The following is a 25,021-nucleotide window of genomic DNA, read 5'->3' as shown; positions in this document are numbered from 1 at the left end:
ATAAAGACAGGCAGTTGAGTCTCAAGGCTTTCAGTTATGTTACCAGAATAGAATTAATTTTTAAAATTGGATGGAGTTACTGCAATGAGTTTTATTGCAGAGAAAAATTTATTATCATAAGTCTAATATGATAAAAAAAAAGGAAATTCACCTTTTAGGCAAATTATTGATACAACTATAAATAATAAAAGCCAGGTTACTTTTGAAAAGGTTCTAAACAGTACAGGGGTATCCATTCTGATTATGCTAGATGTCTTCGTAGGTTAATTTAGTAGAAGGTGGACTGAAATTCCAAATTCAGAAAGATATGATTTAACACAAAAGAGAGAAATAACCAAACCATTATGATCTGATTTCAGAAGAGGTCTGTAATCTACATTTTCAAAATAAATGCAATCAATTTTGCTTAGCATAAAGCCTCCATTCCCAATTTATCAACTTCTCAAAGGCTTCCGCCTAAGCAACAAGACTTTATATTCCAAAAAACTAATAGCAAAGGACAGTTGGACACAACTCATGAACATTTTGTGTGCAACTGCATAATTGAATGGCCATGCAACATCACTCTTTTGTACTTGTGCGGCAAAATTAAGCAGAGTGTTTTCCTCTGTAGGAAGGGTGTGGCTTACACCACTGCAGTGTCCAAGCCATGACAGGGATTTGAAATAAGTCAGAGCACAACCAACTACACTGAACAGCCATCAGTTAGGTCCCACAAAGGCAATGATCACCGAAACATATAATAACACAACATATATTTAGTATAACATCTTTTTAAAGACTATCTGCCTTTCTAGTAAATGAAAAACAAATTAATATTAAACTCAATTTATGTGAAAACGTTCCAATTTCTCTCTCTCTCCCTCCCTCCCTCTCTCTCTCTCTCTCTCACACACACACACACACACAGACACACACACACAGACACACACACACACACACACACACACACACACACACACACACGGCTTTACAGAAACTCACCAAATATTCCCTAATATTTATAGGAGGTCAAAAAGACGCCAAGCTTTTTGGGAATATGCCTTAGTGAGAACATTATTAGTGTAAAATGAAAACCATAATTAGGTCTCCATTTTTTGGTACAGCCAAGTGCTGAGGAGTCGACATGTACTACTCTTTCTTAGGTGGGTCCCTGGTGGTACAGTGCTTCATTTCCCAGCAGGGGAAATGAAGTGCCAGATGATGGCTTGGTGACAGAACTTCAGATTCATCTGGGGAAAATCTGACAGTTCTTAGGTAGATTATTTTCTTGCAAATAAGGCTCTTCCTCCAGGCAGTCCTCAGGCTCTCGTAGGGATACAGGTTAAAGGGGCAAATTTTTACTCAACAATTTGAGAGTACAATGATTCCATCATGGAATTTCATAACGAAAAGCTTAGTTTACATACTACAGGCCTCAGTTTCTCAAATCAGTAATAAAGTCCTCTGAAAACTCTATCTCAGGGCTTTCACCTGCCTCTCAGTCAAAGCTAAGCCAAGTTTGCAAAGACTTACATTATTTCCTTTCTCTCGGAGCAGCTTCAGGTTGTCTTTACATTGTTTGAGCTCATCTGTGATTGATTGTTTTTCCTGCTCAGTCATTTCAAACTTCAACTTCAGTTCTGAGAGTACAGTCTGTGTCTTTTCATACTAAAGGCAAAGAAAAAAGAGTGTGCAGACTCAACTTAAAATGGGTAGGAAGTTATGGTTCTCTTCAGGCTTAATACCAGACCCTGTTTAGCCACCTGCAACACCAAAGTCAAGCCTTTTTGTTTTAAGGAGGATAAGAATCATTTGCACTAATAATAGGAAGTCTTTCATGTTAACTTTATTCTATGTAAGAACTTTCTGGCCCTGGAGTTTAAAAAAAAAAAGAGAGAGAGAGAGAAAGAGAGAAATCACCATTGTGTCATCTGTTTCTAATATAAAGGGTCACTCTTTCCATTAAGTGAATTAGAGGAGAAAAGTAAAGTAATTTTCAAACTGAGCCAAAAGAAAGGCAAGTGAAGAAAAACTCCGAAGGCTAATTAAATGGTGAGATTAGGAAGTCTGAGTTTATATCCTGGTAACCAATGTCAGCCAAGCTATTTTAGTCTTGAAGTAAAAAGTATTAACTCCCATCAGGCTTTCTTTTACCCAAGCATCACTGGGTATTAAAGTGTTCTGGATAATGAATTTCTAGGCAAATAAAGTAAAGAAATAGATCTAAAGTACTGACCACTATGACTGAGGCATTTCTATCTTTCTACCTAAAACTTATAAGCATCAATAAATAATTTTTAAGAAGCTGTTCCTGATAAATACTTTTCTATAGTGAAACATGCCACTTCCTGCTCTGAAAACCAGTTCACTCAATATAATTTAATGTTCAGACAGACTTGTGTATCCTATGAACACTGGTGAGGTCAATGCAAGACACAGCATAGTTTGCCCCTACTTTAAATGGCCCAGGAGGCAAGAATTCTAGATTGGTTCTACTTCTAGATACTGCATCTTACATGAAAGCTGGGCTCCCAGTCACAGAACAAAAACCGTTCTGCTGCTGGTTATGCCTTTGTCTCAGCCTCCATTGCCCCACTCTCCCATCTCTGAAGGTTTTAGAAGGAAGACAGACAGACATGGCTGAGTAGAATATAAATATACCATGGGTCCAGCATACCAGAAAGGTTTCTCCTTTTTCCTCCTATATCCCAGAAATTTCTCAATAAAAGACACCTTTACGTGGTGCTTCTGAATAATGCAAATACTTTGGAGTGATTAATTAGGAGCTCGTCATTATGCACTCCAAAGATAAATATGAAGCAGGATGCAAATGTATAAAAACATTAGTCAGAAGAGATGAGAGCAGGGGGATTAGGGTCAGCAGAGAGATCACCAGTAAATGGGAATAAAGATATGGGTGTAGAGAGGGAGGCAAAATGTGAAGGGAACTCCCTGTTACCTAACAACATTCCCAGAAAAGGCCAGGTAGTATGCCAGACAATGAACCAAGGAGTAAGATTCATGGACTTTATGACAACTTTTTTTGTGGGGTCTGTGGACTTCCTTCCAGAAGGCGGAAGGCTGCTGGCAGGCTGCCAAAGCAAATTTAGCATACCTAGACTAGTCTTTTAGAACATAATCAGTTCTCAATGACCTGATTCTTAACAGTGATTTTGCTGACCTAAATTTTCCCTTACGTTCCTTTTCCACTATTCTTACATCCACCTTGCCCTTTACACCAAAGCACTTAATCATTTCTCCATTCCAGGGGGTGTGAAGCAGAGTGACAGGAAGGCAGCCAGTCAGGGACTGCCTGCTGTTTACCTTCAGCCTGTGCAAGGGCTCAGGCCCTTGCTCCACAGCCAGGTGGTGAAGCCAAACAACTTTCCTGAGGCAGTCTTTGCACGACTGACTTGTATACTCAACATTTTATGAGTTCTTAAGTTATAGACACCCCTACTAAATTCAAGTATAAAGATGCTTTTAATCAAATATAAAGATAATATACCATTATTTCCTCTTAATACTGAAGATTCAAATTTCCTTTCTTATGTACTTTCTTTTTGGTTAAATGTTCAAATAAAAGTTGCCATGTATATAAAACTTAATTGTTGGAACAAAGGTCACCTTCTGCAGCCTTAGTTTCACACCTGGCTTGGATATCATTTTTGCTCCATCTTGCTTTCTAACTCGAAGGTAAGAAACGAGCTCAGTTCTGAGTAAGAGGGAAATACCACACAATATTACCAACAACACCTTTGGTTCTTCTTCATAAAAATAATCATATCTGGCTTGCTTAGCTTGTAATAGTTTAGCCTGTTACAGTGCTGAAGATACATGATACTGTGCACATTAAGCATGATTCTATGAGAGAAAGGAGAACAAAGGGGAAATGTTGAAAGAGAATATATGTGCATTAGTAAAAAGTAGTAATTCATTTGCAGTAGATTACACAGATAAAAGAATCTCATTAAAGAACATTTTAGTTACAGACTAGTGTCCAATAGTTGACGACAGGACAAACAGAAAGAGAAGCAATTTTACATTACAAAGGAGTGTGATGACTACACATCATTTCACAATGGAAAACACTGAACAAGAAAATAGAAAAGAAACATATTGACAAGTTCAGACATATTTTTAAATGCGCTGCATTTAATGCAATCCAGAGCTGTCAACAATTTAGATGCTGTGACAACATGCCACTGCCATTTGAGGAAGCAGTTAAAGCATTTCTCACTGATTGCTCAGTGACCAAAAACAGGCAAACAAATAATGCAACACAACGGCCAGTGCATTCATAGTAACATACAACAGAGTCATCTTGCAACCACAGCATTCTTCCCAGATTTTGAAAGGACTATGGCATATGGACTGGAAGGGCACAAAGTGCTTACAGTATTAAATACTAGGATATTTACTTTGGCACAAAATTTGTGTTCCAACTAAATGAGATTTCTCTCAAAATGCATATCCTTAGCAAGAAGATAAAAACGACATGTTACAAAATCAATATGGCCACATGTAAATAAAAAATGTTACAGTTTTTTTTCTTTAAGAACAAACATGAAGACAGAAGAACAATAATCATGTCCACGTTCAGGATACTACAAGGAAAGGGAAGTGCAAAGAAAAACTGGATTAAACAGATCTTCTAAAAACAATTTTGGGAAAATTTGTTATTAAAGACAAAGAGTTGTCTTCAACTTCCTTCTCTGTATAATGAATCTTTCACTTAAGAGAGTCTACAGCTGGGGCGCCTGGGTGGCTCACTCAGTTAACTGTCTGACTTTGGCTCAGGTCATGATCTCAAGGCTCGTGAGTTCAAGCCCCGCATCGGGCTCTGTGCTGACAGCTCTGAGCCTGGATCCTGTTTCAGATTCTGTGTCTCCCTCTCTCTCTGCCCCTCCCTACCTCATGCATGCACTCTCTCTCTCTCTAAAATAAATAAACATTGAAGAGAGAGAGAGAGAGAGAGAGGGAGAGAGAGAGAGAGAGAGAGAGAGTGTGTGTCTATAACTGGGGTGGGCCCTGACCAGTACGTCAAGATGCACCAGCCTTCCCTGTCCCCTGGGCTGGCCAGGACTCAATGCAGGGAGGATAAGGTAGCAAGACTGAATGTAGCTCTCATTGCCTCATTGTCAACTTCAAGGTTTTGCTCAGAAAGAGGCTGGGTGAGGTCTCTACTCCAAAATCAAGTCAAGGTTTTAGGCCAAATGATATGAAAAGTGAGCATGCATATTTGTGAAGAAGGGAAGAAGGGGAAAAAGGGGTGGAGGTGAGGGAGAAGAAGGTAAAAGGTCACAGGATCTGTGTTTGGCTAGCTGGCTATGAGGTGAATTTTAAGTAACTTTCAGGCCAGTTTCACTGAGGGGTTTAGACAGCATTACGGTAAGGCCCCACTTTGTTTTCCAAAAGTATTCCAAATTAAATATGATATTGTCTTTGAAAGATAAACAATGAATTGAGGAATCTGGTACAAAGGGCTTCTCATATAAGTCAACTAACTGGTAGAGAAAAAAATTTAATGTAATTTTGTATATTTGTATTTTTGAGACCAAAGTCTACTAATGAATTCTCTATATATGGACCATGATACACAGCTAGAAATCACCAGGCAGAGATGCTCCAATTATCAACTTTGTGACAGGTAATGGGACTTCTGCTTCCCTTTATTTCTAACTAGCATGAATATCTGATTTGCTTTTGGCTTTAAGTCCAACCATAATTGGGCTCATAATGTCTTTTCGCTTTACCTCTTTCTGTACATCCTTTGCTTGGTTTTCAGCCTTACTGAGAAGAGTTTTTAAACCAGCTGAATCCCGAAGATGCTGTTCTTTCAAAGATCCCACTTGATTCTCAAGCTCTTTCCTAGTCATCTGAAGGATGCTGAGATCACTGGTAAGCTCTAAACTCTGCTTCTGAGAACTGCAACATAAATATTAACAGTTATTCAATTCATGTAGAAACTAGACATAGCAGGAAGTCCAATTTCTTATACATTTCACTAGGAGGGATGGAGTAAATTTCAGAGGAGGAAAAAGTACATAAAAAATAATAAGATACATTCAATAAATAAAAAGCATTATACACTAAAAAATTGCATGTTTAAAGCTGTGTTCTATTTTCAGATTATCAAATATACACAGAGGCTGAAATCTTGAAAGTAGAAGTAGGAGGTGACTAACTGCATGTTTTGTTACATCATGTTATATTAATTGTATTATGAAAAGATACAGTGTGGGGCTTCTCCAGGAAAATAGCACACTTTTCAACTATTTATTTACTTAAGTACTGGACAAATAGAAACTTAAAGCTTAGGAGCCACTGTCAATTCAAGTAAAGAAAAAAGACACACCAAATTGGGGAGAAAGCATGAAACAAAGAACCAGGAGGCTGGGTTCTAGACCCTAGCTCTGCCACTATTAAGTTGTAAGATGTTGAGCAAGTCACTTAATTGGTGCAGTTTACTTCTCTGAGCAAGCATTTCCTGAGCTCTTAGATCTGTGCCAGGCACCATGTTACACAGACACAAATAACACAAGGAGAGTCTCAGTGCCCTCCATCGTCAAATAAGAAGATTGAACTCAATAATTTTGGAGGCTGTTTTCCGGCTTAAATTCTATAATTACTTTTATAACTTGATATAAAAAAATCCAATTTACACACTACAAAAACAGCTTGATAGGCATGAACAGAAATTCTTTGTTCAATTCCTTGTGCATCACAAAAAACAAAAGACCTAAATAGTGTAGCTGTTTGAAAGAATGTGGCTCCCATTTACAACAGAAATAGCTAAAGAAGAATAAAGTTTTCAAAATGACAGTTTTATGCTTCTCAGAATGGATCATAAGATTCAGGCTCAATATTATTAACCAAGGCACTATGAAGCGTAAATCCCATTCTGATTGTATGCCAGGCCAATTCTTAGGGGCGAGTGTGACGTCAGTCCAATATAGCTAGGAACTAAATGACATAGAAGACTCTGTAAAGAAAGACTAACTTCTAAATGCTCCTTAAATGCTGAGGTGGCTTACCAAATTGAGAGGGCCACTAAACCAGAAAAGCTTAAGAAACAGAATTAATTTGTCTTAAATAGTTTGTGACTTTAGGCAGACAACCTTGACTAATGATATAATATATTCCACCCTTCTGGGACCTAATATTTTTATAAGATGTATGTTTCTAACTCATAAGGAGTTTGTTGCTTTTCGATGCTTCAACAAAATTTGAAGTAATTTAAAAAACAGCACTTAAAAATCTGCCAGATTCCGATTAATTACATCTTAAGAATGAGGGATCAAGTTTAAATCTTTAAAATATCAATAATCCCAAAGCAGGAATAATTTCAGATAATCAATATTAGTAATCAAAGATCAGTATTTCTTCTCTTTTCTTTTCTTTTTTTTTTTTGAGTAGTCTTCACTCCTAATGTAGAACCCAACATCAGGGGCAGGACCTGAATTGAGATCAAGAGTTGGATGCTTAACCAACTGAGCCACCCAGGAGCCCCAAAGATCAGTATTTCTTGCTTATGATAGAATACCAAACTAAATGGATTCACTAAGATTCCAAATATAAAGAATTTGAGCGTGTCTCCCTCCCTTACAATCACTTTATACCAAACAACTTGCCCAAATGTGCTGTTAACACAAACATCAGTTGGTACATACATAAACATTCACATGTGTATAGTTGTGTCTGGGCCTTTATTTTGTCCTGTTCAGATTTTGGAACTGTTTTTACAAAATTTTAGATGTTACAAACATATTTACTCTTTGTTATTAATTATCTCTGAACATTTAAAAAGTATAACACATAAATGTGTATTGCATAGATGTACAAAAGACTGGAAAGATAGGACACTGAAAGAGAAAGAAGTTTTATAGTATTGATAACACATGGTATTGTAAGAAGCCATCTTACAGAATAAATCTACACATCTTGTTCCTTCAATCATTCTTGATTTTTCAAAATGTATAATCTACTGCAATTGCTACTCTTTATGAGCAGATGAGGCTTACCATTTTCTGATATATCTAGTCCTTTCTTTATTGTTTTCCCCTAAAGCTTATTTTTATGGGAACTTACCTTGATCACTAAGTTTTTGCTAACCTTGATGCTCTTGAGGCTATAAACACAAGGTTAACAGGAGAGTAAGGACTCCCATTTATGGTGTATTGTGGGGAGGGAGATGGATTAATTAAGAGTAACTTCAATAATAAACATGTACAGGGGCATCTGGGTGGCTCAGCCGGTTAAGCGTCCAACTTCAGCTCAAATCATGATCTCATGGTTCGTGGGTTCAAGCCCTGCACTGGGCTCTGTGCTGACAGCTGGGAGCCTGGATCCTGCTTCAGATTCTGTGTCTCCCTCTCTCTTGCCCCTCCCCCACTTGCACTCTATGTCTGTCTCTCTCTCAAAAAATAAACATTAAAATTTTTTTAATGTAGTAAACATGTACTACTTTCGCATTCTGAATTAGAACATAAAATTGTTTAAATAAAAATATGGAATGGATCAAATTTTTAACAGATTGATTTTAATTTTTTTTAAATGTTTATTCATTTATGAGAGCCAGAGCACAAGTGGTGGAGGGGTAGAGAGAGAGGGAGATACAGAATCCTAAGCAGGCTCTAGGCTCTGAGTTGTCTGCACAGAGCCTGACACAGGGCTCGAACCCACGAACCGTGAGATCATGACCTGAGCGGAAGTCAGACGCTTAACTGACTGAGCCATCTAGGAGCCCCAGGAAGAAATTAACTTTAAACTATACATCAAATGTTGGTGGGGAAGCAGGAGTCCACTAAATTTGCTGGAATAAATTTATTGCCTTCGTTGGTTTGTTTGTAAGGTACTGGATATTAGAAAGACATAATTGATCTTATATATTATTAGTCTTTATATAACTAACTGTGAAATTCAAAAGCTGAATTTGTATCTTTCAATCTTACAAATTCTTTATTATAGTAATCTTCTGATCACCCTTACTAACAGAAGGGATCATTGGTATGAAAGAAAAACAACTTGTATTTGAAATTTTTATCACTTAGTTTATAGGACAAATTCAATCACTGATTATAGATCTTTGCTGTTTGCTTGTTCAGGGCTTTGTATGGGGAGTTGTATTCCATGAATATATATTCCTTGAGTACACCAAAAGGAAAGGACATGTAGGATGAAGGTAGAAGTAAAAATAAAACACTGCTGAAGTATTCAGTTAGTGTGCATAACTTGTCAAATAGCCAAAAAGAGTCTGGCTGAACATTGCTCCCAAAAGGTATTTAAGTATAAAATTTAAATTTAATTTAGATGAAAATTTAAGATAAAGAAATATTTTGAAGCTAAAAAAGAGTTCTTGCGTACTTGTGCAATTCTTTTTCTTGTCGCTGCAGTTCTGATGATAACAAAACATTTTCCTTTTTTAGAGAATGGCATTCGGTTTCCAATACATTCCATTCCTTTCTCAACTTCTCTAGTTCACCTAAAATAGTCCCAAAACGTATTCATTAATATAGGAACATAATTTCCATAATAATTCAGAGGATAAGGGAAATATTTCAGAGAAAAACATACCTTTCCCCCCACCAAATACATGGCTATTTTTTGATTCCTGTTTATTTTGCATCTATACCTCAGGTAAGTCCCATCACCTTGAACTTCAGTAATATTTTCTTCCCATTCACTTTTATATGGCAAATAATTCTAATAGTATTTAAATAAAATATTGTAAAAAATGTCAATTTATTGTAGAACTTGCAGACCTGAAGAATTTTTATAGCCCCAATATAAAAACATCGCTTTATAGTTTTTAGTCCAAGTTGTTGGACTAAAGAGAAAATGGTCCAAATGGTTATTTTGTGCAAATTATCACTGTCAAGACTTAAGAGTTTTATGTAAAATACGTGTACTCACTTTGTAGCCTTGTTGCTTCCTCTCTCTGCTGGTCCTCACACTGCTGACATCGAAGCTGAAAACTATTTTGTAGACTTGTGATTTCTTTCTCATATTCAGACGCTGCTTTCCGCCACCGCTCAAGCTCAGCTCGCACCTTCTTAAGCTCTTCTTGTAATGAGGCAATGTCAGTGTCCCGCTCACAGGCAGCCTTTTCTGCTGCTTGATGAAGGAGTAAAATTTCATCCCGGGCACTAAGCAGTTCATCTCGAGTGCTTGTGATTTCACTGTCCTTCTCCTCCCGGAGATTCTCAATATTGATGTGTAACCTCTGTAGTTGGGCTACAAAAGGATATTTATCTGTCATTTTCTATGTCCAAAGCAATTACAAATAAATGAACTGCCCAAATGAGACTGTAGTTATCACAAACTATACAAGCAATCCATGTTTAATGCAGAAATGTCAAAATACAGAAACACAGAGAGTAAAAAAACCAAAGTGATCTTTTTATTTCTCTCACACAGAGAAAGTTGCTTCTGACATTTGGTATTTATTCTTCTGGATTTTTTATATGTAATTATACACATATAAAAGCAAAAACAGAGAGGGAGTCTAACATATATGGTGTTCTCTATCCTATTGGCGATGAATATCTTTTAATAACAAAAAAGTTACACTGTGACTTCTTTGACTAATCCCTTATTTTAAATATTTTAGGCTGTTCAGTTTTTAATTACTATAAAAAATACTGCTTATAACGCAAGCCTGATTTTTTTCTTAGAGTGAATTCCTAAACACAGAATTTCTTGGTCAGATGGTATGCATTAGTTTGATGTTCTTGATTCAATTTTCTGTCAAATATCAATTCCTTGAAGAAGCTTTCTCTGATGCCTTATCTAAAAATAGCCCTCTCATTCTCTAGCCTACTACTCTGCCTTTATTGGATATCACATTATATATTTGCTTACTGTTTATCGTTTCCACTGACTGTACATCTCTTGCATACTCTATCCTCAGTACTAGCAAACAAACAAGAATTATTGGTTGAATTAATGAACTGACAACATTAATGAATGCTGCCTAATCAAGGAGGTGTATTTTTAAGATTTAGTCTTGTTCCCTCAAGACTTGAACTGGAAACAATCTGTATAAAATACTTGGTTCAGAACTAGAAAACTAGTCTTGGTTACTATAACACAAGAAAACTATAGGTAGAAAAATACCTTAGGGTAGAAAAGAAGAATAATTAAGAAGAAAGGCTGAGAAAGGGTAAGGCTGCTCCATAAATAAGCATTAAAAAAATTAGGCCTTTTAAAAAGTTTGCAGGAAGCATTGAGAGGTTAACAGGTTCAAAATCTGAAAAGACATAATGGCCAGAGATGAACAGGACCATACGCTTGCGGATGAAGTCATGAAATACACATACTGGCACTAGGGGGCACTCAATGATGACTAGGTAAGACAACTTTAAGCCAAAAGGCAGCCCTAGTTATAGAATCTTTAGGGAAAATTGCCCATATACAGTACAGAATGGAAATATAAATTGAAATCAGATTTATATAAGCTAATGGATAAAAACATTAAATTATAATGAGCTTAAAGAATTTTCTATTCAAAAAAAATATACAATCTATCCCAGAAATTCTAACTTGACCATAATAAAAAAATTTTTAAATAACTCAAATTCCCACTCAAAAATAAAACCCAGAAGACTGCTTTTTCTCAGGGATATTTTAGGGCAAATATCACAGGCCTCAGACAGTGATTTCCTTTTTTTTCTGAACTGAGATTGCTTGACTATTTAATTTCTTCTGACCCTACATCTCAAACTAAAACTTTAAAATAACATTAGTTCTTTCTTTGACAGTGAAGACAAATTAATTTTGCTTTAGGAATTTTACAATAGGATGGGAAAGAAAGGTTTCTCCTAGGGCTCTCACAATTAGAACCTAACAGTACCAGGAACTCTGGTTAGAAGAAAACCTTTGGCAGGCAGGGATCTTTCTGGTCATTTCTGGATAGCCCACACAAAGAGAAAGCAAAATGGTGGGTATGAAGAACAGCTTCTACCAATGAAGGCAGGGCAGGGATCATTGTGCTCTTCCATGTGATATATAATTTTTGTTGTAATTCAAGTGTGTTATGTGTATTAGAAATGATGTCATCAAGCTAGAAGTGCTGATGCACAGAGCAGTTCAAATTGGTGTGCTGTCCAAAGGCCCCCTGTGTAGTAACTCACTACATAACCCTGAAAGTGACAGTTTTGCCAAACCCATGTCTTCACCTATGTTCTTCCCAATCGAAGTATCTACTATTGGAGTACTAGGGGATCTTCTCTTGTATCTTCTTAAAAAAAAAAAAAAAAAAAAAAAAAGCCTACCCAGAGGTCTAATTATAGTCTCAGATTCTAGGGACAAACCAAAGACATGAAAAATGGGAATCCTCCCAACTCTTACTTTCCATTCCTTTTGAATCACTACAAACAAACCATAATAATCCCCAATAGCCCTGAGATGTTCCATACCTTGAAGAACCTGTATTTGTTTACTGGACTCCTCAACTTGATTTCGATAGGCTTTTCTTTCTTCTTCCAAAACAGCTAAAAATAAAATACAGTATATCTAATTTTGTGAGTTAATGGAAGTATTCAGAATTGAGCAGCTGGAAATTTCTAAGAAATTAAATTTTGTTTCTAAGAAGGAAACAAAAGCTAAGGAGTAAGTATTATCAGTATTAGCTGTTAGATAGTTTAAAGATTTTAGGAGCACAAAAGAGTAGTAATAAATCTATTCAATTGAATAGCAGAGTTTTCTAGACCTTGTCTCAACAAGATAATATGTGCTATTTTTTACATGAGAAGCATTCTTGCTAGTTGTTAATCAGCATTTTTGAGCTTGAGTTTTAAAAACAGACTTAAAACCCTATGTTTACCGTCAAGCACTTGGTAAGTAAGTACTGACTAACAGAAAGTTCTGAGTTCCTCCTGGGGATGTGAATCTTCCTCCAGATCAGGAAGGCCATCTTAGAGAACAGCGAGGACTCCACAGGCCACTTATTTTCTCTTTGTTTTGCTAAGACTTTCTAAGATACTAGTGACTGCAACTAGGTAGTTATTGTGAAAGATACGGAAATGTAAGCTCTGGAGAATAACAGTTATGACTCCACCGGCCTATGACACTATGGATAAGCAAACTACTAGAAAAGAAAGTGGTCGGGACACAGCGAGAGATTCTATACTTTTATCTTGCCTGGTTCCTCCCATTTACTGAAGAATATGCTATAAAATCACAGGGAACGTAAACTTCCCTCATCTTCTACTGAGGAGCCAACATTAGGTGTAACTAAAACTTTGAAAGTGAAATACATGATGTTTTTTCCTTTTGTTGTACTTAATATATAATCAACTGTTAAGATCTTTTATTGGTACAGATCCTGCTTGATCTTCACATCAACAATGTGAACGAAGTAGAGCAACGGGGCCTCTCCCCACTTTATTGATCTGAAATACCAGTTCAGGGAGGGTAAGTGAATGTTCCAAGATCACATATCCAATAACGCTGTGGGTCTGGAACAAGATACCACGCCTCTGGATTCAGTGATATCACATTGCTTCCACGTCCCCTAAAGAATCAAAGTAATCTTGATCTCACCTTGAAGTTCAAAGCATTTTTGTTTACTTGCTCTAGCTAGTTCCTGGGCTTCAATCAATTCCTTGCGCAGATGCTGAATTTCTTGTTTTGCCTCAATTTCTGACTGTGCGCCCTGCAAGTCATCTGACAAAAATATGTTTATTTTAAAAGCAAGAGTCAGTATCACACTATAACCTCTACATCCACGTATTAGCCATCTGTTTCATGTTTAGACATGCACAGTTAAAGAACATAGCACAACTAAGTTAAGTAAAATTTAGAAGCAAATTATATTAAGCATTTTAGTCATTTTGCCCTGGACAAAGAACACAAGTACAGTTAAATATATATTAGTAATTCATAGCAATGGTATTATAAAACATATTAATATATACTAAGTTATACATTTCACTCATGTAGAGCTCATGTAAGGCTTGACATTCAGTAAGATGGGCATAATGCCAGTCTTCTTTATTTTGAAATTGCTTGATAACAAGTCAGTAAAATTTCACTTGGAACTGGAAATGGAAAACAAAAACAAACTTTTCTTCAAGAAAAAGTATTTTAGCATTATTTCCCCAGTTGTGGGAAACATAATAAGAAATCTCCACCATTCTCACTTTGTCATCAGTATTTCCCCAATACTACACACACAACAAATACCTGCTCAATAATTAAATGATGTGATCTAAATGATTTTATCAAAATAAATTAGATCCAGCATTACGTCTCAAATATGCCCCGTCCTTTAATGTCTTTCCTCTCGTCACTCTGCTCATCTTTTACCGTATTAAAATTTTTTGCAATTTTTTTAAAGTTTATTTATTTGTTTGTGTGTGTGTGTGTGTGTGTGTGTAAGAGAGAGAGAGAGAGAGAGAGAGAGAGCGAGAGAGAGCAGAGACAGAGATAGAGACAGAGAGAGAGAAAGCACATGAGTGTGAACGAAGAGGAGCAGAGAGAGAATCCCAAGCAGGCTCTGTGCTGTCAGAGCAGAACCCAAAACAGGGCTCAATCTCATGATCCTGGGATCATAACCTGAGCTGAAATCAAGAGTTGGATGCTTTAACTGACTGAGTCACCCAGGTGCCCCAAAATTTTCTGCTATTGAACACTGCCTGAAATAAGTATATTATCAGTTAGACCATATTCTTCTAGTGCATTCTATTTGACTATTACTTTGGCTTACAAGTAGCTCAGGCATAACTACTAAAAAAAGAGCCAAGAGGGGCACCTAGCTGGCTTGGTTGGTAAAGCATCGGGGTTGTAAGTTTGAGCCCCAGGTTGGGTATAGAGATTACTTAAAAATAAAATCTTAAAAAAAAAAAAAAGCTAAAAATAAAAGTTTACAATATGATTACAGCTGGTCTTAGATGTTACATACCCATATTTTCATACTCCTAGACTATATCCTACTTTTTCCTGCAGGGAAAAGTAATTTTGAGCTTGGTTTCATTTATTCTAGTCAACCTATCAATTCCTCCTTCAAATGGTCTCTTGGTAAAGAGGGAGGCATGTAAACAGAGAGAGATTTTCCAGTTGGCAGGAGCACTGTCACAGCAACTACAAAATTTCTCTTCTAACACCACACATTAGAGTCTGCAAAAGTCCCAGCTGCCCATCTCTGGATTTGTCATTACGTAGGACAGTGTCGTTATTGTCAGGAGTATTTAGGAGGGATGTGTCATGATGCCTGCACGTTATTTTCAAGTGGGTTAGCAAAAAAAAAAAAAAAAAACAAACACACACACCAAAAACTACATAAAATCCTTCAGTGGATAATTTCTTAGTTCTCTGTGTGTGTGTGTTTAAATTTTATTTTTATTTATCTATTTTTTATCTTAAGAAAAAGTTTTTAATATTTATTTTTGAGAGCGTGCATGTGCGCGCGCACACACACACACACACATACACACACACACACACACACACACGAGATGGGGGGAGGCAGAGAGTGAAGGGGACAAAGAATCCAAAGTAGGTTCCAGGCTCCAAGCTGTCAGCACAGAGCCCGATATGGGGCTCAAACCCACGAACTATGAGATCATGACCTGAGCTGAAGTTGGATGCTTAACCGACTGAGCCACCCAGGCGCCCCAGTTTATTTATTTGTTTTTCAAATGTTTATTTGAGAGAGATAGAGCACACGAGAGTGGGGAAGGGGCAGAGAGAGAGGGAGACAGAGGATCTGAAGTGAGCCCTACACTGACAGCAGCAAGCCCAACATGGGGCTCGAACTCAGGAACTGTGAGATCATGACCAGAGCCGAAGTTAGATGTTTAACTGACTGAGCCACCCTGGCACCCCTAAGTTATATTTTATTTATTTTGAGAGAGAGAAAGAGAGAAAGAGAGGGAGGAGGAGGGGCAGACAGAGAAGGAGAGACAGAATTCCAAACAGGCTCCACAGCCCAACATGGGGTTCCATCCCAGGAACTGTGAGATCATGACCTGAGCCGCAATCAAGAGCCAGATGCTCAACCAACTGAGCCAACCAGGTGTCACTGTTTGTGTGTTTTTTTTTTTAACTTAGCCCTTTTGACATTTGGGGCTGAATAATTCTTTATTCAGGAGGCTGTCCTGTGGATTGTGACATGGGTTTTTGTTTTTGTTTTGTTTTTTGGTGCAAAAAGGTGATTTTATTAAAGCACAGGGACAGGATCCATGGGCAGAAAGAGCTGCCAATTGTGAGATGTTTAGTAGTTTCCCTCATCCCTACTCATTAGATGCCACTAGCATTCCTTCTGAGTTGTACTAACCAAACGTTTCCATATATTGCCAAACGTCCCTCTGGGGATAAAACTGCTCCACGTTGAGAACTACTGTTCCATCTTAATAATTTGATAACCAAGAACAAACAAATCTATACGTAGACTTCTCTTCCACAGAAGCACTGATTAGTACCTCTGAAACTGCTTTTTGTATATTCTAAAAGTGATCAAATAAATACTGTAGATAAAGAGAGCCAGGTTTCTCATCGTTGGAGAATAGAATTAAAGATATGGAAACTGCTTTTTGTATATTCTAAAAGTGATCAAATAAATACTGTAGATAAAGAGAGCCAGGTTTCTCATCGTTGGAGAATAGAATTAAAGATATGGAAACAGGGAAGACAAAATTAATCCTGTGGTGTAGGGTACGAATTAGAGTATGAACTCAAATAGATCTGAATGTGTAGACAAATGCAGATGTAGAAATAAATACAGGTACGTGAGGCTGTATATATACACATACACATATGTGTGGGCATAAGTATATGTGTACATCTATTTCTTAAATGTCTGCTGAGTGGGCCTAGAAGCAATGAACACACCAAATACTCAGATCTTAGTTTCTAAATACTATTCTCCACTGAAAGAGAACTAGAGCTCTTTGGAGAAATTGTTGATTTCATTGCTAAGGGTAGGAAAGTACAAGATGAACGTAAAACATCTTTTGGGTCAGAAAGTAGGAAAGGGTTCGAAGAATGGTTGGTTCATGTTGAAAAGATACAAGGGGCTCCCACTGGCCAAACATGGGACAATGTGAGCATCAAAATAAATAATGACAAAGAGAGGTTATAAGCCACTGAATAACACATTAGTCCATGATGTCACAATGATGTAAGTAAAGGAAGGAAGGAAAGAAAGAAGGAAGAGAGGGAGGGAAGGGAAGAGAAGAAAATTCTTCCTTATATTAGAAAGCCAGCTGACAAATGTAGAAGGAATGAGAATTAGGAAATTACTATTTGGCAACTATTATAGTAATAATTGATTCAGGCAAGAAGCCTCAGTAGACGCTACCACTAAGTAGATAAAAGTTGAGAAGTAACAGGATATGTATACAAAGTTAACATCACCAGTGACAGAACAATTCAACATCAGTTGTCACTTGATATGATGTCCAATGTTATTACTGAGGAACATTGCACAAATAACCGTGCTTTTCAAAAATGTCAATGTGACGAAACACAAAGACTGAGGAATTGTTCCAGATTAAAGGAGAACAAAGACACATGATACTGAATACAATGTATGACTCAAGATATTCTCTTATAATGACATTATTTTTCTTTATAAAAGACATTATTGACACAACTGACAAGATGTGTGTGAATAAGGTCTGTGAATGTGATCATGTAATATATCCATGTTACTTTCCTAACTGTGAAAGTTACATGGTGGCTATGTAAGAGAAACAGGAAATAAACACTGGAGTATTCAGGAGTAAAGGCTAGCAGGTCTGCAATCTACTCTCAATCGGTCAGGGAGAGAGAGGAAGGTGGATGGAGGAGGGAAGGAGATGGATAAATCAAATCCTGTAAAGTGGTAACAGCAAATGCAGTGAAATGTTAACATTTGGAGAAATCTGGATGAAGAGTACATGGAATTCTTTGTTCTATTCTTATAACTTTTCTTTAAGTCTGAAACTGTATTAAAATAAAAAGTTAAGGTGTGCCTGGGTGGCTCCGTTGGTTAAGCATTTAAGTCTTGATTTCGGCTCAGGTCATGATCTCACGGTTTGTGAGACTGAGCCCCATGTCGAACTCCATGCTGACAGTGTGGAGCCCACTTGGGATTCTCTTCCTCTCTCTCTGCCCCTCCTCCACTCACATGCTTGCTCTCTCTCTCTCTCAATAAATAAATACACTTAAAACTTAAAAAATACTTTACTAAAATAAAAAGTTAAAAGAAGCATTTCTAAAAACACATATCTACATATACATACAAAAAAGAAAAAAATTAAAATAAAGAAAATGTGGCAAAACACTAACAACTGTTGAATCATAAATATATGAGTGTTTTTGGTACTCTTCAACTTTTCTTGTGTTTGAAATTTTTCATAATTAAAAAAGATAAATGAAATTACCAATCCCAATGCTACAATCTTAGAATAAGCACCAATCATTTCTGTCCAAATTCTTGCCCTTAACCTTTCCTGCCCTTCTGCATTCTATCCTACACGGGGATATTAAAGCAATTCCCTTACTTAGATCAAGAACCTATATTGACTTTCTTTTGTATCAAGTGCAGACATCTTTATCTGACTTCTAAATTTCTCCACAATCCAGTCATTACTTATTTTCCACTAGTCACTAATATACTCAATCCCTACTAGTCTCCTTAGTAGCTCTGCCTCATGACTACTTTCCTCACACACTTTTGCTCATGCATTCTCTTTTACTCCTCCAAGCCTGCCCATCCTTTAAAGCCCAGGCTGAAGCTTCTGCATCTAACCCCCTGACATCTAACTCCTAGTGCACAGTGGTCTCTTGCCTGATTTCAAGAGCTTGATAGTAAAACCTAAGCAAACTGATAAGCTCCTTACAAGTTCTCTTAATTGTTCAATAGCATTTTCTTTCATTAAAAAATTTTTTTTTAATTTTAGAGAGAGAGAGAGTGTGGGAATGGGGAAGGGGCAGAGGGAGACTGAGAAAGAATACCAAGCAGGCTCCACACTCAGCACAGGGTCCAATGTGGGGCTCAATCCTACAACTCTGGGATCATGACCTGAGCTAAAATCAAGACTTAAATCCTCAACCGACGGAGCCACCCAGGCACCCCTAGTTTCATTTTTTAAAGGAGCATGAACCCATATAGATATATAAAAGTTTGGAAGAGACCTACTCATTTCATTTTACAAATGAGGAAATAAAAGTCCAGAGATCTGAAATGGCTTACACATCTGGGAAGTGGTAGAGAGAGGACTAGAATTCTCACTCTAATCCAATTGTCTTTCCATGGTAACTTCTTAGTTATATCGCAGAAATTAGCTTTAATTAGCATCCATTCCTAACAACCAACTCTTATTTTTTCTTCAGAAATAAGAGGGTTCCTATCAGGGATTTCCTTTTAGTAACGCATGTTAAATGCATATATGTTTCACACTTATGCTCCATACTCTATGGAAATACTATATACTCCATCTAATACAATGCTAGACATACAATGGGCACTTAACTATCTGATTAATGATATACAAGGTAACCAAAGATTTGCATCTAAAATGTGTAGATTTAAAAAATAAACATAATAATCATATATGAATTAATACAATAACTAGAGAACTATTTCATTTTATAAATGAAAAATCATATATAATCCATCTTTAAGGTCTATTAAAGCAGACAGTTTTTGTCTGCAGCAGAACAATTCCCTTGATCAGTGATGTTGTGAAACAAAACTAATACTTGTTTTTTAAACTAAAAACAATGGAACAGATTTTATGTTAAGTAATTATGTTTCAGAAAACTAAATATAATCTACACATTAATAAATTGTGCTAACAAGGGATTTACTATTTGCAAATTATTTCTTTGTACCACATAGGAAAAAGGATCAGCATTTTAATTAGAGCAAATAAGATGCCATGTATCAAATAATGGACACGTACAAATTCTACATAGTGTTTGATCATAGAAGTTGAAGATACTGATCAAAAATCTTTACAAATTAAATATAATATAATATAATATAATATAATATAATATAATATAATATAATATACACAAAGACTATATTCAAACTAGTCAAGTAAGTACTGTACAGATCCTGTTTACAGAAAACCAAGTGCCAATTTTTTTTATCAAAGACCAATAAGCAAATCTTTTTCTGCTAAGGTTGATAAGTGCACACTGTATTTCATATGGTTATGTGGGAAAATGCATTATTAGTTTACTATGGCTTGGATCCTCTCTCATAGTGCCTTACTTTTGTCACAGGAAGGGATTTTTTTGTATGAAGCTACTTCACAATCTTGGGGAAAGTGTTGTGATGAGGACTGGTGGAAAGTGTTTAGCTGAAAATAAGTGAAAGCCTTTCTAAGCCAAATCCATTTTATTTAGATGTGCAAGTCAAGCAGAAATAAATGTTTTTTAGGAACCATGATAAAGTGGAAAGATTAACAGAATCTGTTTTCTCCTTCACATAAATAGTGTATCCTTAGAACTGCCTGGTGTATGTAGTCTGGGCTAGGGGCCAGCTTTTCTTAGACTAAGGCTAAATTCTGTAAAGAGATCCACACCATAGAAGAACCCACGAAATGAATCAGCCCTGGCACACAGAATACAGACAAGATATCCTCAACTGAATTTGGTGTTTTAACTTAGAGGTTTTAAACTTAAATTCTGGAGGTTTGATTTAAAACCTGACCTTTGCTTTAAACATGGTTGAGATACTCCGGATCATGTGGAAAAGGGCCAAATCAAAGCACTTCTTCCCAAGTTCTATTTTGCATGTGTGTGTTGAAGGCTGACGTAGCCTCAACGCCATGATAGTTACCTCATCAACTAACAGAAGTGATCTGGCTGAGGCAGCTGGCCAGGTGAATGCGCCCTCTTTCTACTACGACTGCTGTCCCTTTGGAAGGTCTGGCAGTTGCAGGCTTGGTTGATGAGAATAACCATCACAGTGCAGAAAGATCATTTTTCTGTCATAAGTATGTGCAGCCATGTGAGATAGTCCTAGGTGGCACCCTAACTATGAATTTAAGTTTGGCAGCATCCTTTTACTGTCGGTTCTCGCTTCTTTGCCATTCCTTCTGACCAGCCGGGTTCTTGACAACTGGTTCTTTTGCTGGCTCCTCCATCCTCCCCATTGTCCTTTTCTTTCTCCTTAAGTTCTCCCTGCTATAATGGTCCAATTCTCTATGCAGAAAATTCCCAAACACGTTACCGCCTTTTTTCTGACCAAGTCTTACCTTTCATCACATTTGTGCCACATAGCCTGTGCTCCATCACACTTGTGTTCTTGTACACTTCCCTGTCTCTGACAGATGTTATTCAGACTTTAAACATTATTTCTACTTGTAAATGAAGGCGGTATTTTAAAGAAATGCATGGCTCCTTTTCCCTTCTTGGCATACTCTGACTTATCTTTAACCACCTCATTTAGGGAGCCTATCCTGACTACTGTTCTACCCAAACCCTGCCCTAGCCAGGAAGTTAGCTGTGCTCTCCAAAGTTTCTACCACACCCATTAAAACATTTACTATACTATCAACATATCTCTTTCCTCCATATGACTGCAGCCTCCTCATGTGTCGTACCTCTGTATCTCTTGGGTCAATAAATATCTCAGAAATAAGTGAAAATGACTTTCTGGCCCTACTTTCTGTCTTGCACTTCCAACTGCATTTCTGGTTCCTTGGGTGACAATACAAAACTGGAGCACCTCTGAATGTGAAAGGAAGCACTTTTAATAATTGTGCTGGGACCATGGGCATAAATGGTTCCAGGCAAACCAGAATCTGTGTTCAGGTCACCCTCTCTGTTCAATGATGCGAACAGGAAGTGATGTTTCAAACTTAAACCATCACTTTCCTCACAGGACATCTCTTCTTCCAGAAATAATATTCTTGTTAATAACACTACCGTCCTTTTAGTAACTCAGGGTCAAATGCTGGAATTCTATCTAACTTCCATTTATCTCTCATATTCAGTTCCTTAGGACTACAGATTCAAGGTAAGATTACTGAAGGAAAGATGATAAAGACAAGAACAGGGACCCAAACTGGATTTTGTTCTTTGTTTAAATTTTCACAGCAGGCATTCTAGTTCATACTCTCAATGATTACCTAAGCCTCCTAACTGGTTGCCTTACCTCCAGCCTCTACCTATTCCAGTTCATCCAACAAATCACCCCAAAATACAGGTCTCATCATATCATTTCTGCACTTAGAAGCTATAGAATTCTGCCAAAAGAATCACTGCAATCTACAAAACACTCAAATGATTATGTGAACAAACTTTAATTGTACTTGTCAAACCCAACCCAAATTATCTAGCTTGTGGTTTCTAATATTCCCTTTGTCTAAGAAGGTATCTCGATCTTCTCCTCTTATAATCATACCCACTTAAAAAAATCTGTATCTCGATAGATAAGAAAGGTAAGAAAAACAAAAAAGATCTCTAAAAGAAAAACAAAAAAATAAATAACTGTAATGCTATTACCACACTGCAAATAACAAGCAATTCCTTAATATCAAGTATCTAGTCAGTATTAAAGTTTTCCCACTGTCTCAAATTCTTTTTGAGTTGGATTGTATGAAGTTCCAAACAAGGTTCACACACTGCATTTAGTTGACATATCTCTTATATCTCTTTTAATTCATAGGCTTCCCAATCCTCCTTTCCTTTTTATCCACAAACCTTGTAATTTACTTTTGTGTGTCCTAGAAAATTCTCCACATTCTGGATTTCGCTGTTGTATCCCCAGCACCTCATTTAGGTAATGTCCCTAGTTCTTTACACATCCTGCAAGTTGGCAGTTGGATCTAGAATCCCAACCAGATTCAGGACTCAGTTTTTGTCACTGAACAGGCCATATGTGTATGACACACTTTCAGGACCATCTCAAATGATACTTCCTTCATGAGGCTCAAATTGCCTTTCCTGCCCATCTTCCAAGATAAACAAAAAGGAACAAAGAAACTGCCCATTCTTTCTTTCTCTGTCCTTAAACAACCACCAGGAAGCAGCTTATCATCTATACCTCTCCTATCACCAATTGGACTAGAAACTCCTCAAACCCCAAGGACAGTCTTATCAGAGTTTAAAACCACTGAAGTCCCTGGCATAGTTCTTTATATAGAGCAAACTTGCATTAGATACTACTTAGACTGAATTCTGGTTTTCTTTTTACCTTTTTTGGGAAATGATTAAACATACAGAAACTTGCGGTTCAAGTCACATCTTTATTTCTCCCTCAAAAATGTCATAAATTGGTTGAAAATAAATTTTCAGGAAAAAGGCACTACTGCTATCCTCATTTTATTTATATCTCATGGTGAATATTTGATCTATTTCATTCTCTTCCTCATACTAGGTGATTAACACGAAAGGTAGCACATTATAATTCTAAATCAAGATTGGCCCTTTTTTTTTTTTTTAGAAGGGAAAGAATAAAATTTAAAAACAGTGGTTCAGGGGTGCCCGGGCGGCTCAGTCAGTTAAGCGTCTGACTTCAGCTCAGGTCATGATCTCACGGTTTGTGGGTTCAAGCCCCGCATTGGGCTCTGTGCTGACAGCTCAGAGCCTAGAGCCTGCTTCAGATTCTATGTCGCCCACTGTCTCTGCCCCCCACCCCCCACTTGCACTCTGTCTCTCAAAAATGAATAAACATTAAAAAAATTTTGAAAAGAAACAAAAACAAGAACAGCGGTTCAAAAAGTCAAGCACAGGGGTTCAAGGAGGAAAAAAAAGGACAACTACTTTGTACTACTTTGTACAACTCTCAAGGTTAACCCTATGGCTTAATAATTGATATTTTTCATTTAAGAGAAAAGTTCCGTCAGCCCACTAAACCTAATCATAGAGATTACAAAGCATAACCACATACAATCAACCATAACCCAAGTGCTTCTAATAGGTGCCAGTGGATATATTATTTTCAAGAAATCATACAAGTCTTACAAAAGAGAAACAATGGAAAAACAACCATTTAGGCTTATCACCACTAACTGCTTCCCCTAAAAGATATAGTAGGAAATAATAGTTTTTAAACCCCATAATCTTATTCAATTAATGAAAAGTTACTCTTTAACACATAGGTCTGCTTTTGTCAATCACCAACATCATTATTAGCAGTGTCTTCATCATGATGCTTAACAGGTTATGTTCCCAGCACCATGGTGAGTGATCTACATGCATTATATCATTTAATCCTAACAATAAATTTCAATTTGACAAACGAAAAAAACTGAAGCACAAAGCGGGTAAGCAATTTGCCTAAGGACAAATTACAAATAAATGGCGGAGCTGGGACTGAACCCAGAGCTCTCTGACTCAACTTCTTAGGTAGAGTGTGTCACTTTCCTAACGCTCTATGGTTTTATAACTTTGATGTAAGAGGTCTATTGTTAATTCAATCAACAAATAACTGAACATCTGGCATTGCGGTAGGCAACAGGATAAAAGTAAAATATAAAACAGACTGACACATAAAATCACAAGAGCACTAGTAACAGTTGAATATAATTAACACAAGCATAATTGTTACTTATAAATCAATCTGCACTTGGCTGCTGAAAAGATTTCTGGGAGATTTCTATAGTAAAAAAGACGTAAAACAGCTACTTTTGTATGACAGGTGCTCATTACTCTTGTTTCTCTATGTTCCCACAAAGGCCCAGGGGTTCCGGCAGTTTTTGAGCATCAGTAACAGTTTACACAGCAACAGTATTGCATTTCTGAGAAGAATCAGAAATGCTCCAAGATGAGACTTCTAGACTATGCAAACATTAACTCAGACTTATTACTACAACGCTAGAAAAAAAAGCATGCCTCATCAACACCAAAGGTCACCTGGGAAGAGTGCAGATCAGTAAGAGTGCCAGAAAAGTACTGGAAACTATGATTGTACTGAAAGACAGGTTGACAATTGTGCTGCCTGGGCCAGTAATCCTCAGAGCTTCCCTTAGTAATGGAACTCAGTCAGAGGTACCTCAAAGAGTGATGCGAGCTTTACTATCCAGGGGGAAGAAGAGAGAAGGCCAGGATGCCCAGATTAAGGATCTCTAAAAGAATCTGGGTAATCTCTTTG

General features: G+C 37.0%; 1 protein-coding gene across 29 annotated transcripts in view; it reads right to left on the bottom strand.

Moving 5' to 3' along the window:
• The window catches only part of LOC102952537 (sarcolemma associated protein), a 150,543-nt gene that overhangs the window by 3,949 nt on the left and 121,573 nt on the right, over positions 1–25,021 (bottom strand). For 18 of the 29 annotated variants that reach the window (XM_042979230.1, XM_042979232.1, XM_042979235.1 and 15 more), the window contains 6 exons: positions 13,528–13,650; positions 12,402–12,476; positions 9,898–10,218; positions 9,349–9,466; positions 5,739–5,910; positions 1,516–1,650 (listed from right to left, as the gene is read on the bottom strand). In XM_042979230.1, coding sequence (XP_042835164.1) covers positions 1,516–1,650; positions 5,739–5,910; positions 9,349–9,466; positions 9,898–10,218; positions 12,402–12,476; positions 13,528–13,650 — 944 coding nt within the window. The remainder of the gene's footprint in view (positions 1–1,515; positions 1,651–5,738; positions 5,911–9,348; positions 9,467–9,897; positions 10,219–12,401; positions 12,477–13,527; positions 13,651–25,021) is intronic. The other 11 variants (XM_042979241.1, XM_042979242.1, XM_042979246.1 and 8 more) reach the window with 1 other exon arrangement.

Source organism: Panthera tigris, chromosome A2 (assembly GCF_018350195.1).
Source record: "Panthera tigris isolate Pti1 chromosome A2, P.tigris_Pti1_mat1.1, whole genome shotgun sequence".
NCBI classification, from domain to species: domain Eukaryota; kingdom Metazoa; phylum Chordata; class Mammalia; order Carnivora; family Felidae; genus Panthera; species Panthera tigris.
Note: the sequence above shows the minus strand (reverse complement) of the source record. Positions and strands in the feature narration are given on the sequence as shown.